Source organism: Triturus cristatus, chromosome 2_2 (assembly GCF_964204655.1).
Source record: "Triturus cristatus chromosome 2_2, aTriCri1.1, whole genome shotgun sequence".
In the NCBI taxonomy this organism is placed as follows: Eukaryota; Metazoa; Chordata; class Amphibia; order Caudata; family Salamandridae; genus Triturus; species Triturus cristatus.
In genome coordinates, this window is record NC_140582.1 from 197,600,322 (window position 1) to 197,616,873 (window position 16,552).

At 46.8% G+C, this 16,552-nt stretch overlaps 1 protein-coding gene across 3 annotated transcripts in view; it reads left to right on the plus strand.

Annotated features, from left to right (window-relative positions):
* Positions 1 to 16,552, plus strand: part of RAP1GDS1 (Rap1 GTPase-GDP dissociation stimulator 1) — a 629,061-nt gene that overhangs the window by 463,556 nt on the left and 148,953 nt on the right. For all 3 annotated transcript variants that reach the window (XM_085641163.1, XM_085641161.1, XM_085641162.1), the window contains one exon: positions 5,653 to 5,781. In XM_085641163.1, the coding sequence (XP_085497289.1) occupies positions 5,653 to 5,781 (129 nt within the window). The remainder of the gene's footprint in view (positions 1 to 5,652; positions 5,782 to 16,552) is intronic.

Sequence of the window (16,552 nt, forward strand, 5' to 3'; positions counted from 1 at the left end):
GTGCCTCCTACAAAACTAATGAGGGGATACGCCACGTTAGTTTGTTATCATAAGGTGTTCGTCAATCCTATGGATGGTAGTTATAGGTGACTGCCAATTGGATGATTCGCATGTCGGCTATCTTAGAGTGTAGTATTATACTCTTTTTGCTATTCTGATATAATATCCCTTCATAGCTTATTCTCCATATCTGACTCGCCTGATTATGAAGTCGTGATATCGACGTCATGTATTAAATGTGTAGTGAGGGGTGAGGGAATTATGTAGAATCCCAAGCTGCTGTACTCATTTGTTTATATTTTGGACAAGGGTTATGTATGGCAGACTAATGGTGCTCCAAGGTATGGCGTCATTCAGGCCGTCATTTGCTAGGTCAAGACGGAACACCCAGCTTTGTTCAATCCTGAACAAGGCATTCTGTGCTATTTGTTGGGATTCTAGAATGACCCAGCGAAGACTCTCTGGGGGGTGTCTGAGCTCAGAGAAGTCAGTGTATAGTTTGGTGGTAGTCGAATGGCAACGGATATTGCTCTTATGCTCGGTGATTCTGACCTTAACGGCCTCATGGTCATGCCAACATATCTCTTTTCACAATGGCAGGTCAGCTTATACACACAACGTGGGGTGTTACAGTTAGTGTGTCTGATTAACATCCATGTAAAAGTGTCTGACAAAACCAATTGTTTGGTGTGTTTGGTCTGTGGGCATACAGTACATGAGCCGCAGGGATAGTGTCCTGTCACGGGTGAGAGATCCTACAGTAGCCTCTTGTAAGAGATGTTGCTGCTCTTGGGTCTAGTATGCACCAACATATCTTTCAAATTGCTGGTACGTTTAAAGGCAAGCCTTGGTTTGGGTATTACTAGAGTTCCTGTGTTCAGAATCGCCCATTGTTTGTTCACTGCCTTCTTAATTAAATTAGATCTGGGTGTGTATGTGGTCACACAGGTCAAGATATCAGTGGGTTCTTTCTCATGTACCTCAAGGAGGCTCTCACGATTATTGTTTCTTGCTCGTTTAGTTTCATGCATGAGCGAACTTGTTTTTTAGGGTATTGTCTCTTCAGCAGATTCTCAGCCAGTATCTCGGCTTCAATTTTGTAGTCCTCTGTAGAGCTACAATTTCTTCTAATTCTTAGAAATTGGCTGAAAGGAAGATTATTCCTCAGTGTAGCAGGGTGATAGCTGCTGTACAGTAGCAAGCTGTTTCTGTCAGTAGGCTTTTTGTATAGGGATGTCGTTATTCTCCATTCTTGTAATCTGATGTTGAGATCTAGGAAGGCAATGTTTGTCGGTGATATAGTGTGGGTGAACTTAAGGTGCTCGTTTCTTGTGTTAATCCATTCACAGAATTCACCACATCTCTGTATATCACCTTGCCAAAAGATGAGTATGTCGTCTATGTACCTCTTCCACAGTCTCAGGTTGCTTGCATGTTGAATGGTCTCTTGTTCAAATGCCACCATATACAAACATGCCACACTGGGAGCAAAGGTGCTCCCCATCGAAGTACCCTGAGACTGGTGGAAGAGTTGGCTGTCAAACTCAAAAATGTTTTCTGTTAGGGCAAGGGTGGCACATTGCTGAATGTAGTGGGTGTTACAGCCGTCCATTCACTCCTATTACTGCCAATGTCTCTCTCTGTGGGATATTAGTATATAGTTGTTATACATCAAGGGTGACTAGGAGGTCAATGTCCCCTGTGTTTTCCATTTCGCCTATAACACAGAGGATATCTGTTTGTGTCCCTGATGTATGACGGTGTCTGCTTGACTAAAGGTTGTAGGTAGTGGTCGCAGAATTTCGAGAGCGGCTCTAAAAGTGAGCCGATTCCTGAAACTATTGGTCTGCCCGGGACCGGGTTGGTCCCCTTATGTATTTTCGGCAGAGTGTAAAAATAGGGTGTTTTAGGCTGTTTGGTGATCAGGAAATCAGCTTCTTTACCACTGATCCACCCATTGCTCTCTGCCTCGTAGACCAGGTTGGCTATCTCGGTTGTTAGTCGTGTTGTGGGGTTTGTTGTTATTGGAGTGTAGAATCTACTATTCTGTAGTTGGCGTTGGCACTCAGTGTTATAATCCGAAGTGGACTGTATGACCGTAGCGCCCCCTTTGTCAGCTTGCTTTATTGTAATGCTTTTGTCCTCAGTCAATGATCTAATCGCTGCCTGTTCTTGATTAGAAAGATTATGGAACGGAACCCTGGTGTTCTGGTTCTTAAGTTCTTTAAGGCCAGCTTTCTCAAAAGTCACGACCTCCACTGGTACCATGCCAGCGGTAGGTGTGAAGGTCGAGGGATTGCGAAGGCCTGAGTCCAGTCTAGCTGGTTCCTCAGTACCGTCGAAGTAGGCTTTAAGGCGTATTTTTCTAAACAGATTCCGGATTTCACATTGTTCCTGAAAACTGTCCTCCTTGGGAGTGGGGACATAGCCAAGGCCTTTCTCCAGTACTGTTTGTTCCATAGGTGTCAGTTGTCTATGTGACAAATTAACCACTAGACTCTCCTGTCCTGTGTTCTTCTCCTGGTTTCCATCATGTTGGGTTCTTGGTCCTGCCACTGGACTTGTTTGGGTCCTCCTCTTTTGCGCCCTCTTCCTCTGCCCCAGCCTATTATGCCAAGAATTTCCTGGATCATTCCAGTGCCAGTATTTTTCACAGGTGCCTGTCATGATAACAATTGCCTCCAGTACGTCAGCGGTAGAATTTTTCCATGGGTGCCTCCGTAAGCCAAGAAATACCTTCAGTATGTCAGGACCAATAGCAGACTAGTAAGCGTAACATCACATTCTCACTCACACTCTGTTATATTCACTCACTGACACAGATTTTCTCTCACACTCCATCATTCATTCTCATTTGCACTCATTTATTCTCAGTCACTATCTGGCATTCACTTCAACTCACTCTGACTCGATCATACTTATACTCGTACTAACTTCGTCATTCTCACATACTCTCACTCACTCATTCTCCTTCATTCACACTCAATCATACCTTCCCACTTGTGCACGCATTCTTGTTACTTATGACTCACTCATGCTCACTGACACTCAGTCTCACTCACTCCCTGTCTCTGACTCTCATTCACAACCTGCCTCTGACTCTCCCTCACTTTCACTCACACGCTCATATTTGTACATACACTCACAAACACATGCTCTCCTGCATATGAATACACTGTTGTCCACAAGCACTCACACTACATATATTTTAAGACATTTCTTTAAATTACAATATCTGCCACTGAACATCTCATTCAACCTCCTGTGCTCCATTTTTTTGTTACACTAATAGTAAATTATGAACTATTATTCACTATTAGTTTAATAAAAGAATTGGCAGAAAACAAAGTTGGAGCACAACGCCCATAAGGGTGAGCTGCTTCTGTCTTCTTGCCACTGATTTTGCTACCTCTGAAGCTACTGGTCGCAAAGCAGTGTCAGGGGTCACAGCTGCAACCCCTAAATGACGTCCATGCCCATGGCTACATGAACTCTTCCTAGCATCTGCTTTTTGTGCCTTGAATGCTGCAACCCCTAAATGACGTCCATGCCTATGCCTACATGACTCTTCCTAGCATCTGCTTTTTCTGCCTCGAATGAGGTGAGGACACATGCCAGAATAGCTGCAGCTACCCCTTCAGCTGACATCCTGGTGGGTGTCCCTTGACTAGGCAACCAGGCCTGTACTAGTACCCTAGTTACCAAAAGATTCTACCGCTCGGCATGACGGAAAAGTAGCACAGCCTCCTCCACAGCATTCACTTTCTCGCTAACAATCCACCCAATTTTGTTACTAGGTCTAAACTCATTACTAATCTAACAAATCCCACACCTACAAGTAACCCTCATGCCACACCTACCTGGAAAGAGAACCCCTGGAAGCATACCTTATACTAAACTCTATCCGCGGCAGCTCCTCCACAGTGGCGAAGGAGCATCGCCCCACTGCTTGGCTCAGAGCCAGAAAAATAAAACAATGTTGTAGTATCGTTTTATTTTTTATTGTCGGCTGTGAACCATCGCTGTAGGGAGGAGCAGGCCAAAGCATGAGAGGGAAGAGGAGTGCTATGTGTGCATATGTGTTTGGTCCTGCGTCTCAGGCCGACCAAAACACACATGCGCACTTAGGTTTCTCCAGCCCAGCTGCATTGAGCAGCCGGCCTAGAGAAACCCACAGACTCCCTGAGCGGAGCAGATTTTCAGGCTTCTCAGGCCAATCCCCGTGCTGCTCTCTTAGTAGAGCAGCGTGAGGATTAGAAAGGAGTCTGTCACAGAGTACTCCAGGAAGAGAAGAGTGAGGGCGACGCGGGAGGCGAGGCGGCCGTCGGCTTCAGGTAAGTTCTTTTTTTTATTTCTATATTTTATTACTAACCTACCCACCCCCATGCGAAAAGACCCTACCCTTTTTTCCCTCCACTTGCCCACCACCCTTTGTTTGTGGCGGCCATCACTAATCTAAGGCCTACCACCCAAGACTCCTCAACCAGTTTTTTACAAAGTGCCTCTTCGACCACACCCCCGCCTGTAGAGCTTTCGAAGTGGAAGCCCTAAATGTAGTCTGGTCCCATTCATAACCTCATCCTTTTAATGGAACCTAGTTTCAAAATGAATTGTTGGCTTTTTAAATACCTGTGCAATAAACCAGGTTCACACTACTGCTATATGGATATTTTGAACTTGAGTGCTGTCCTGTTTTTTGTTTGTTCGACTCCTTTTATTTGGCAGCTGTGCTTTTTGTTAGCTTTTGAATCTGCGTGTTTAGCTGTAATTCCCATTTAGTTGCTCTGCATTATACACATGCCCTTACTTTCTTTGAAAAGAACCTCGTTTCTTTGTTTTTCAATCTTCACTTTTTAATTGATCACATTTTAAAAGTAGTATTGCTCAGCTTGATACATGTCATTCCTACTAGGTGCCAACGGCTTACAGATGCTATCTTGAAAGGATTTTATTCAACCTTAGAAATTCTTATGTGAGCTTTCCACTTAATTCACAATATAGCTTTTTGAAAACATTGTTGAATTTTTTTTCATTTGTTGAAATAGGATCATTTAATGTTTTGCTCAGGTGTTTTTATACCTTTATTGAAATATGCTGTGTTGTATGAAAGGTGTGTTTTTTTTTATGACGTTGGAAGATGTGTACGTTCTTTTGAATCCTTGCTGTGCCGTTTCTCTTGCAGCAGACAATTTGTAGTCCTAATCTCAACCGGTAATGAACCATCTTCCATTTTGTAATCTTTAAATCAAATGTACATTCCTGAAAGTTTAATGCTTTTTTATTGAAATCACACTTAATGGTGGCCTGTAAATACCTTTTTCAAGTCCCTGAATGCTTCACTTAACTAACCTTTCATTGTTTCTACTCTTCCCACTGCTTTTATCTTCCGAGACTTTCTGAATTCTTTTTCCACAAGTTTCAGTGTTTTGAATTACATAGTTGGATGATAGCTTGTTCTCTTACAGTCAGGTTCATATTCATTTTTCTAACTTTTACCATTTTCAGTAAAACGTGGGTGCGAATAAACATTTGAAAGCTTTCTGTTTGATTACTGACATTTGAGATTGTTACCTTGTTTTCTGAGGAATTGCTCTTTGTTATTCCATTTAAAGAACATGAACACGTTTTTTATCTTCCTTTTTTTAAATCTAGATATCCTGCAAGCTCAGCTTATTAATATGGATGTAATCCCTACACTAGTGAAACTGCTGGGCATCCACTGCCAAAACACAGCACTGACAGAAATGTGCCTTGTTGCATTCGGCAATTTAGCTGAACTGGGTAAGTCTATTTTGCATTAAGCCATATAAGCCCATTGTGTGTGGCATGGAGCTGTTTCAGTTATTTAGTGTATCAATCTTTGTAAATGATTGTGTTTTCGAATAAATCCAGATTCTGAGTTCCACTGATTGACTGGGAGGTAAGTTAAATCCGCTACTGCACCTCACTGCTCCATTCAGAGTTTGCCATCAAGCAGTGAGGGGTAGTGTACAGTTTGGGAGTTACTACATTCAAATTCCTAGCATTGTCCCCTGTTTGATCCTGTTTTCCCTTTGCAAATGTTCCTAATTATTAACCAGGTAAAATGTGCATAGGGGAAAAATTGCAGGTGTGCATAAAAAGGTATAAAGGATCAGGCACATACAGTTTTTCCCTCGATCCCAGTATTCCTGCAGCATTCACAAAGGGTGTAATAATTGGATTATTGATTTGGGGGGTGACTACCCACCTCAAGGAATATTCACAACCCTTGTCTGTGTGAACCCTCAAAGTCAATAAATTAACCTGAGCCCAAACCCCTGGTAGCTCTGTCACAGAGCAGATTGAACTCGATTTAGGGCAATCTGTAATGCATGTTTGCGGCATGTGTAGCTGTAGATACATATGCAGTGCATACTCCTGCCTTCGAGTGTTGGGAATGCCCGTGTGCAACTTGTTTTTGTTCAAATAAGTCTTTTTGAGTCATGAGGTGTGGTGACACTATCTATTGTAGACAAAGCTCAAGGGCATCAGGTCCATAGTTAGATTGTTTTTCTTCACCGTCAGGTTCAGACATGTTTATGGGAGCTCCAGTTCGAAGCCACACATTCTCTCTAGGGCTTCGGCACCGTCCCACGTCAGTCCAAACAATCCCGCTGTTCGTCGGTCGCCACCTTCGGGTGTTGCTTCAACTCAGTCTTGCAGTTGAAGAAATCTCCATTTTGGGCCTCTGTCCTTCACAAGTCCCATCACTTCAGCAGCCAAGATGGAAAGGACTCCTTTTTAGCTCTGCCCAACTTGTCACACCAAGTACCTGTAACTTGTGCCTCTATCTAGACCACTGAGAAGAATCATGTCTGGTGTTCCGCAACAAAGACTCTTTAGAAATGAAGAGCATGACGCATTTCCTCAGCTTCAATGGCATAGCGCCGAGGAGAGGACGACGCCCCAGACATTTTCACCATATAATCCTGATCCTTGAGATGACTACCAAGTAGATCCACAAGCTGAAACTGACCCAGATTTGTACCCGGCCAGTCCATCTCCCCAGACAACACAACCTCATACCATGAGGTACTACACAGGGCAGCAGCTTTTCATAAGGTTGAGCTGCATGTTCAATCTGGGAAGGATGATTTTCTTCAAGAAACCCTCTCCTGACCTCGAAGGTACCTCCAATACCTTCCCATGTTGAAGGGCATGCTAAAACCTGGTGTTGAGATCTTTAAGAAGCCTTTGAAAGCCAGCGTAATCGTGCCCAAGGCTGATAAGTTTAAAGCTTCTCCCTCATACCCCACATCACTGGTCAATTACCCCCTGGCTCACTGGTGGTTCACACACCCAGAAAGAGGGCTAACTCACAGGTACAGGAGATGCCTGCCCATCCCACAGACAGGTAGAGCAAGAAAATAGATTTGACTGGTAAGCGTGTTATAGCACAATCTGCCGAAGAGTGGTGCATTACTAATTGCCATTGGCTTGCTCTCTTGGTATGATCAAGCCCACTGTATTCAAATGGAAGATCTTATACAACAACTCCCAGACCAGTACCGCAAAAGGGGGCAGGAGTTGGTTTTGGAGGGAAAGTTAACCTTGTCACGTGGTCAGAACAGGCCTAGTCAGAAACACTGCCATTTACATGCTCATGTTCCTTAAGTTGCCTTCTCGTTTACACACAATGACTTTTGACATACATTTGCATGCATGATGATGCAGGATAACATTCTCTGAATAAGCATTGCTCACGTTTTTACTTTGTGGGCACATTATCACAACACCTTGAGCATTCAGTACAAGGGATAAACCTAAATGCACAAAATGTCCTCGTTGTTATTGTCCATAAGGCGGCAACACTCCAACTAGAATAAACAATTGCAGCCTTACAGGGGGTTGCAACATGGCCACATGGGTGCTGTTCCTACAAATACACAACCACTTCCGTGTTGAGACAGAGGAGGACTCATCTGACACTGCAAGGTCATCTGACTACATGCCGGAATTCCAGCTCAGCTGATTCCTGTTGACTGACACAAGTGATGTCCAGCTCTACACCAAGATGGACAGCCTGATGACACTTACCCACAGGTAATAGGGAGTTAGTCCACACTGGCAGGGATCTGGCAGATCAGAGTTGTCATGTTATCAGGTTGCACACACATTTCTTACCTTGTAAGGTTAGGGGGTGCAGATGGTGAACTGGGGCTGGCTGGGACAAAGGTCAACATATCCTGAGGGTGTGCACGGAATCAGTCTGGCACAATCCTGATGCTTATGTTGGCCAACAAACACATAGTTTTACTGCATGAGGTACAAGCAGTACAACAAACTCTAGCACTAATATTCAGTGTACACCACAGACACAGCTGCATGCTGCATTCGTTCTAGGCTCCTGCTAATGTGACCTGCATGGCTACATGTCTCCGGTTTTAAACCAGAGGTATAACACCTCCTTAATGTACCCTTAAGTGGCAAACATCTTTTCAGCCCAAAGGTGGATGAGATGCTTGAAAAAATAAAGGATACGGACAGGGCTAACGCCATAGGGGTACTACAGTCCCCTCGCACCAGAGGTTCCTTTCGCTGCTTCCAGTAGCGCAGCCAAAGCCGCTGCATCCCGGAGACTTCCACCCCCTACTCCAGGCAACAACAGCAAACCCCTATATGGGGTTTCTACAGGGGTGTGTATAACGGGGATGCATGGCAGAGGTAGGGGTAAACGGGAAGATCCCCAAGGAGCTACTGCCCCAAAACAATGACTCTCTTCCTTTCCTCCAACCACCTAACATCTGTTGGTAGTAGACTTCCGGGGTTCCTGTCCCTATGGGAGGCAATTACCTCAGACCGATGCGTTCTAGACCTCTTATGGGAGAGGTCAAAGCAATCCTGTGCACACATATGGTTATAAAGTCAATGTTGACAAAAGTAAGCACAATGATGGAGACGAAATTGTTCAGATATGGACATGTAGTTCTTTTTTTTTTTTTTTTTTTTTTTTTTTTTTTTTATAAAACCTTTATTCATCAAAAATAAGGACACAGCTATTCAGCCGACAACCCGGAGGTGCGGCAGCTTCAAGAGAGCAATACAAAGGAACATCCACAGTGCATAGAAAGGAGAAACAAAAAGGTTCCATTTTAAATACACACAAACACAAACCAAACCCAAGCAAGGCGAAGTACACTGAATACACCTGGTGATTGCCCCTCAGGGGAGACCGGACCCCCTTCGTCTATCAGTCACAGCGCTGTGATAAAGGGGAAAAAGGGGAAAAGCAGAGGCCCAAGAAGTCAATTAACAATCAAAACATATGTACAGAGCTGGAAAGAATGCTAAGGAGAGAGCTGCTCCTCGGGGGGATCCAGATCAGGGGCAAGGCATATGCCCCCCCTATATTGGTTCCAACGCCCCCAAATGGCATGCCACTTCCGAGGGCGCCCTCTAGCGCAATATACCGTCTTTTCCCTGAACATATTCCAGTCCGTGTTTTCCTTCCACGCAGCCAATGTGGGGGGTCCCACGGCGCCCCACAGGCGCGCGATGTCTCGCTGAGCCACCATGTTACCCAGAGTCACCCACTGGGTCTGTGCCTCATCGTGGTCAGCAGGCCTCCAAACGTTCAGGAGACAACACCGCGCCTCCGGCTGCATAACAATGCCCGTCACCTCCCCCATTACCGCATGGACTCTCCTCCAGAATTCCATGATGACGCCACATTCCCAAATGATATGCAGGAAGGTACCCACCATACCACTGCCCCTCCTACATAAGCCCTCCTCAGAAAATCCCATATGAACCAACCTTGGCCCCGTAACATAGACTCTGTGGAGTATTTTGAGCTGCACCAGCCGCAGACGCGACGGGATCGCAACCTCCTTAGGAGAGGAAACCGCAGACTGCCAGTCCTCGTCATCCAGCTCGAGTCCGTCCCTAATCCATTGATCCCGCAGCCCCAATAGCAGGTCAGCCCGAACATTAATCAATTTCTTATAGATAAGAGAGATCGTACTCTCCGGCATATGGCCATCGAGGATCCGGTCCTCCAATGGAGAGGATTCAGGCACCTTCTCACCTTCTACGAGAACTGACCGCAGGGCATGACGCACCTGAACATAGCGGAAAAACTCAGATTTCCCCAACTCATACTCCTTCTGCAGCTCTTCAAAGGACTTCACCCTCCCCTTGATCAGCAAATCTCCAACCCTGGAGATACCGATCAAGTCCCATTTCTCAAAACCTTTGGTATGCCAAAGCTTCCCTAATTTGTCAGACTCAAACAACGGGGTAGCAAGGGTGAGCCTATCCTTCCAGCCCAGCGAGTCAGTCGCCAACTTCCACACCCGCACCGCCACCCCCGTGGGCCCTGTGAGGGACGAGTCCAGCGATCTCGAGTACAACGCTCGGTGATAATTACCGCCGCGCAACAACCATCGGTCCATGGCGTAGCCGGGGCTTAGAGCCGGACCATAGAAACCATGATTAATCGCGCTCAACTGGGTGGCCCAGTAATAGCGTCGAATGTCCGGAAGCGCAATACCCCCGTCGTACCACGGAAGCGTCAACTTAGCAATTGCAATGCGCGGCCGCCCATCCCACAACAACGATCGTTGGAGGCTCTCAACCTCCCGAAAGTAACTGGCCGGTACCCAGTCAAGAGTATTCTGCAAGGCGTAGAGGAACCGAGGAAGAGACATCATTTTGAACAAAGCCGCGCGTCCGAGGAGGGAGACCGGCATCCTCCGCCAGGCCGCAACATCCCGCCGCAAACGCGCCAGGGTACATGTAGTTCTTTAATCCTCAAAGCAGCATGACCAGCCGACACGTTTTTCGTCGGGGAAACACAAACCCACGACTCTTCAGGGCTGCCAACAGTCGCAAGAATGCAGTGGATGCACACAGCCGGTGATAATTCCAACCCGGCTGGGTGTACAAATCGCAAGTCGAGACGATGGAATCAGTAAAAGTGCACGGATACGAGAAGCTATCTTAATTGCAAACACAGTTTGCCGCCAGTAAAAGAAAGCCCAAAACACAAGTAAATGATCTGAAGCCGGTGTAAAAATGTCAAGGAAATCGTTAATAATGCCAAACAGTTGAGACACGAGTAAGTGTCTGAAAACTGCACAGTTACGGCAGCAAAAAAACACGTCCTGGCGGCACCCGTCCGGTTAGCGAGTAACTTGCTAGGTCGGTTGCAAAAACACCTTACTTTATTCTTTACTTGACATGGTCATCTCTATTGTCTCTATATGCTCAGTCTACAACTTCACCCTCCGGGAGGAAGAAAAACTGTCTTAACTATGGTGCATTGCCCATGTGCATTGTCTACAATAGATGGAATCACCACACCTCGTGACTTGAAAATACTTCTGTAAGCAAAAACAAGGAGCACATGTTCGATCCCAACACTGGATGGCAGGAATATGCACAGCACTACATGCCACGAACAGATGCTTACAAGGTAAGTAACATTTTCCTTATGCAATATCAAAACAAAAATTATGTCAAAATGCAGCACAATAGGGATCAGTCGCTGCTTCGTGACATCTAGCAATTGATATACATCTAGCAATTGATATGCATCTACTAGCGGCCGGCCCTGGTGGTTGTAGGCCCAGATTTGTACCGATGCTATTTTGCACAATAAAGTTTTTCACAAAAAAAAATGCAGCACAATAGAATTCTAAACAGCTTTAGTAAAATAAAATAAACAAAATAACAAAAATGCACTAAGGGGAACCGGAGATACGAATTTTAAAAGTTTGTAGTAGGAACAGCGCCAAGAAGCCCAAAGTGTCAGTGATAGTCAAGGGTCATAGTAGACCAGAAGCTAGGCACAATTTGATGCTGACCGGGATGGTGCCCAGGTTGAACACACCAATTGGGTTAGTCCTGGTAAAAAATGTTACCTTTTGACTTTAGTCCTTTTCGTCCCCATCCACCACAGGAGAATACGTCTAAAGCCCATCAGAATGCCAGGGAGGCATTTAGGGACTCACAGGTTGGCAAGCAGAGGTTAACAGCAAAGTCCAGGGGTAGTTGCTATTGGTCAACTGGGCAGTTTCAGGCCAGGGCTTCTTGTAGTTTGTTGCGTCCTTGTAGCTTCAACAGGATGTCAGCCTTATCAACCTTGGAGTTCAATTCTTTGTCCTGTGTACAAGAAGGAGGTCCAGTCCTTCAGGCTCCCCTCAGGTAGCAGACAGAAAGTCAAGTTCTCTTCTTTTTTTCACCAGGCCCAGGAGTATTCTGAAGTAGGTACCTGGAGATACCACATTTATGCCTTCCACAAGTTAGTGGGTTGGAAACGACTCCTGTGCACACCCTAATCAATACGATAAAAGTTCTTGAGGCCTAGATGGTGAAAGTCTTCTGCCACACTAAACTTGGCCTCTGCTGGCTAGGTGTGTCTGTGTGGGGGGGGGGGGGGGGGCGGGGAGGGTAGTATGGTAATCCTAGTGGCATCCTACATCTAATACTAATATTCAGCTTGGGACAGTCATTGTATTCGCAATACACCCAGAGACAGATGTCTGGTAGAACTAAAGTAGGGGCTTCCAGTACCCAGACAGTGATGCACAAGAATTGTTTTGGAATCTTGTTATCCTTCCTTTTAAGAGCACCCCAAAGTGTTCTATATAAACCCAGCAGACCTTCCAAGTAGGATTTGACATTCAAGCATGATGTAACTCTATAATGTCAAAAAGGATGCTCACAGCCCCCATTCTGCGTATCATGGAAGTTTCACAGGAGCCTTCTCTGCCCATTCAGGTCTGCTTATTGTTTGGTCCTGGTAGGTATTCTAAACCTTCTCCACACCCATTCAAATGCTAATCAGTGACTGGCGGAACTTTGAGAGCCAATGCAATTTAGCCTCCAGTAGTATCAGGCAGGGAAAAGGTGACCTTCCAAAAGTTACTTTTCTTTAATTATCAAAAAAGCGACTTCACCATTGAATTGAATTATGATGCTATTAAAAATAGTTGCCTTTTTTTTTATTAAAAACTTAGTCCCATTCCTTAGATCTAGAATTTCAATTTGAATCTGCACTCTGGTTTCCTGGGCCTGCCACAGTATAGCTTTTGGGTGCAAGTAACTGTAAGGAAATGCTAACATTAAATTTCTACAAGTCCTACTTTTAAATACTATACACCCTGCCTAGTGCGCCACAAGGCCTGCATAGAGACCTAATACTTAAAAGGGGGGGGGGGGGGGGGGTTGACCCCCCAAAAGGATTTATTTAGTCAGATCAATTTGCAGTTTTTACCATGTTTGCACTGCCACAATAGTGGATGGCACAATAGGTGATGCAGTCCATTGGTGGCATTTAACTTTCAGGCCCTGGGTACACTTTGTACCATATGCTAGGGACTTATAGATAAGTTAAATATGCCAATCAGATGTATACTTATTTCCTCATGTTGAAAGGAGAAACACAAGCATGTTACCACTGGTTAGCAGTGGTAAAGTGCACAGAGTTCTACAGCCAGCAAAAATAGGGTTCAGCAAAAAGGCAAAATAATTGGGTGACACTGCAGAAAGGGCAAAGTTCCAGCACCACTTCTTCAAAATCTCCTTACCATATTAGGCGGAGCTTGCCGGAGCCCAAGATGGCCGCGCTTTGAGCGAACTCCGCAAGTCATCGCTACTACCCGCCAATTATCCTGCATTCATGCCCTTATTGTGATCTCTGATTAACGGCAGGAGGCAGCCCAAGACAGCGCTATAGCCCGACGTGAATTTTACTGGAACCCGAGCGCTGGTGACACCGGGGGCTGCTGAGGCCTATGCTCTGGGCCTGCACAATTTGCAGTTTTTACCATGTTTGCACTGCCACAATAGTGGATGGCACAATAGGTGATGCAGTCCATTGGTGGCATTTAACTTTCAGGCCCTGGGTACACTTTGTACCATATGCTAGGGACTTATAGATAAGTTAAATATGCCAATCAGATGTATACTTATTTCCTCATGTTGAAAGGAGAAACACAAGCATGTTACCACTGGTTAGCAGTGGTAAAGTGCACAGAGTTCTACAGCCAGCAAAAATAGGGTTCAGCAAAAAGGCAAAATAATTGGGTGACACTGCAGAAAGGGCAAAGTTCCAGCACCACTTCTTCAAAATCTCCTTACCATATTAGGCGGAGCTTGCCGGAGCCCAAGATGGCCGCGCTTTGAGCGAACTCCGCAAGTCATCGCTACTACCCGCCAATTATCCTGCATTCATGCCCTTATTGTGATCTCTGATTAACGGCAGGAGGCAGCCCAAGACAGCGCTATAGCCCGACGTGAATTTTACTGGAACCCGAGCGCTGGTGACACCGGGGGCTGCTGAGGCCTATGCTCTGGGCCTGCACACCGACCCATCTGGCTGCTTCCCCCGCTGGGCCCGCCTGAGAACAGTCGGATTGGAGGGGCGTTGTGCCGCAGATCGCGCACACGACCCTGGCGGGCCTGAGGAGGCTTCATCTTGCGCCGACCATCCTTGAGTGCCCAGAGGAGCCTGCTGTAGAGCCGAGGGTGGACGGCACACTGATTGCTCCTGTGAGAGCAGCTCGGCGGGACCGCAGCTGTTGAGGCATAGGGTCAAGACTGATTTGCATATGGCTGGGTTCAAACTGGAATGGCATGGTGAGCAAAAAAACGATGGATTTAGGCCCAGATCTCTGTACTGGGGTGAAATGTATGACATTGTTCTGCATTCTGTCCATCAATTGTTGTTTTTGCATTTGTCACCCCGAGTGGGATGGGTATGCTCAGACGTGAGTCCCGTGCTCTCCATGCCACGGGAATCAAGCTATCCTGGCTGAAGAGGGGTGAAACCCCGAAACCGGTCCTAGGATGCTTGTTTCCAGTCCAGGGAGGACCTGGCTTGGCAGTTCGGGCTGGACTGTTCCCATGAGGCACAGGGTCAAGACTGATTTGCATATGGCTGGGTTCAAACTGGAATGGCATGGTGAGCAAAAAAATGATGGATTTAGGCCCAGATCTCTGTACTGGGGTGAATGTATGACATTGTTCTGCATTCTGTCCATCAATTGTTGTTTCTGCAGTTGTGCAGTGTAGCAGCTATCGTCTGGCGGCTGGTGTGCCTGTGATCAGCTGCCGGAGACTAGTGCGCTGTTGCAGCGAGCCTGCCTGGAGCGGCGTTGTGGCCCTGTGGATTGCCAAGTATACCGTACCGCCCATCACGGGCTTGGTGACGCTGCTCGGCCGTACAGGGAAGCCTCACAGTGAGGAGCTGCGGCGGACCGTAGTGTTGCGTGGCTGAGTTGCGCGATACCTCCGGCCCTGCCTGCCACTATCTCTGGACGCCCTGCTGCCTGCCTTGAAAACCTGTTTGGGCCTCCTGTGGTGTTGCGCGGTGTAGCGCTGCGGCAGAGATCGGGGTGCAGTGAACACCGGTGGTGAGCTGCGGGGCTCCATAAACCTGGTATACGTGCAGAGCAGCCTAAAGTGTGTTCCCACCTGGAGGTGCTTGGGCACATAATTTATCCGGCCTGGGCTTGCTTCGATGCTGCTGCCCCACGAGGCCCTGTCTTCGCCTAGAATCGACATCTGCATCCTGTTCGCCTGGATCATGCTACCTGGGCGATCCACATGGTGAGGTTCTGGGGGATACTGCATCTGTCGTACTGGGGGACCTCCTTGTCTCCACCGCCCACTTTGAGAGGTGAGGGTACCCGGTGGGCCAGTATCCCATACGAGTGAGCGGGGCCTCAGTCTGTGAAGTGAGAAGACTGTGCTGTTTCCTGTCCTTGTGGCTGGTGTCGAAGCGCAATTGGACTGGGAGGTGTTGGATCTTCTCTACCCCAGTGACCCAGCATGGGTTAGGTGGACAATACCCAGTCCAAGCTGCAGTTTGAGCAGCGCAAATGGAGATCTAGGGATGCTGAGGGCGCCCCTCCCACAGAAGGACAGGATGACATGTCGGAGGAGAGAGCGGGGGATCTTAAACAGATTCTTGCGGCAATGCAGAGCAGTCTACAGAAAAGTCTCTCCATCATTGACAGTAAGATCGATACCCCAGCATACCAGATGGACAGAATGTCAGAACACCTAGACAAACACACTGAACAAATCGACATGACTGAGAGGAGAGTCACTGAGGTTGAGGAGGTGCAGTCGGGGGTTGGCGCAGCCCAAAAGCAGTTTGCAAAAATGCTAGCCGCTCTGCAGGAGAAGGCAGAGGTTTTGGAGGCGAGATCCAGGAGGAGCAATTTATGCATCATGGGGCTGCCGGAATCCACCTCTATCGGCAACATGGAGGTGTTGATTGAAAAATTGCTGTTCACACTCCTGGGTCGAGAAATCTTCTTGGACATGTTCGTGCTGGAGCGAGCTCACCGATCGCTTGGCCCCACGCCCCCCCCCTGGGGGCACCACCACGACCGGTCATCGCAAAGCTCCTAAATTACAGGGATATGGATGCTGCCCTGAAGCAAGCAAGAGCAAAAGGTGCCCTGCAGTTCGAAGGTTCTGCATTCTCCCTGTTCTTGGACTTCACTATGAAGGTGCAGGAAGCCAGACACCAATTTGCTCCTTTCAAACTAAGTGAGCAAAACATTGATTACACTAC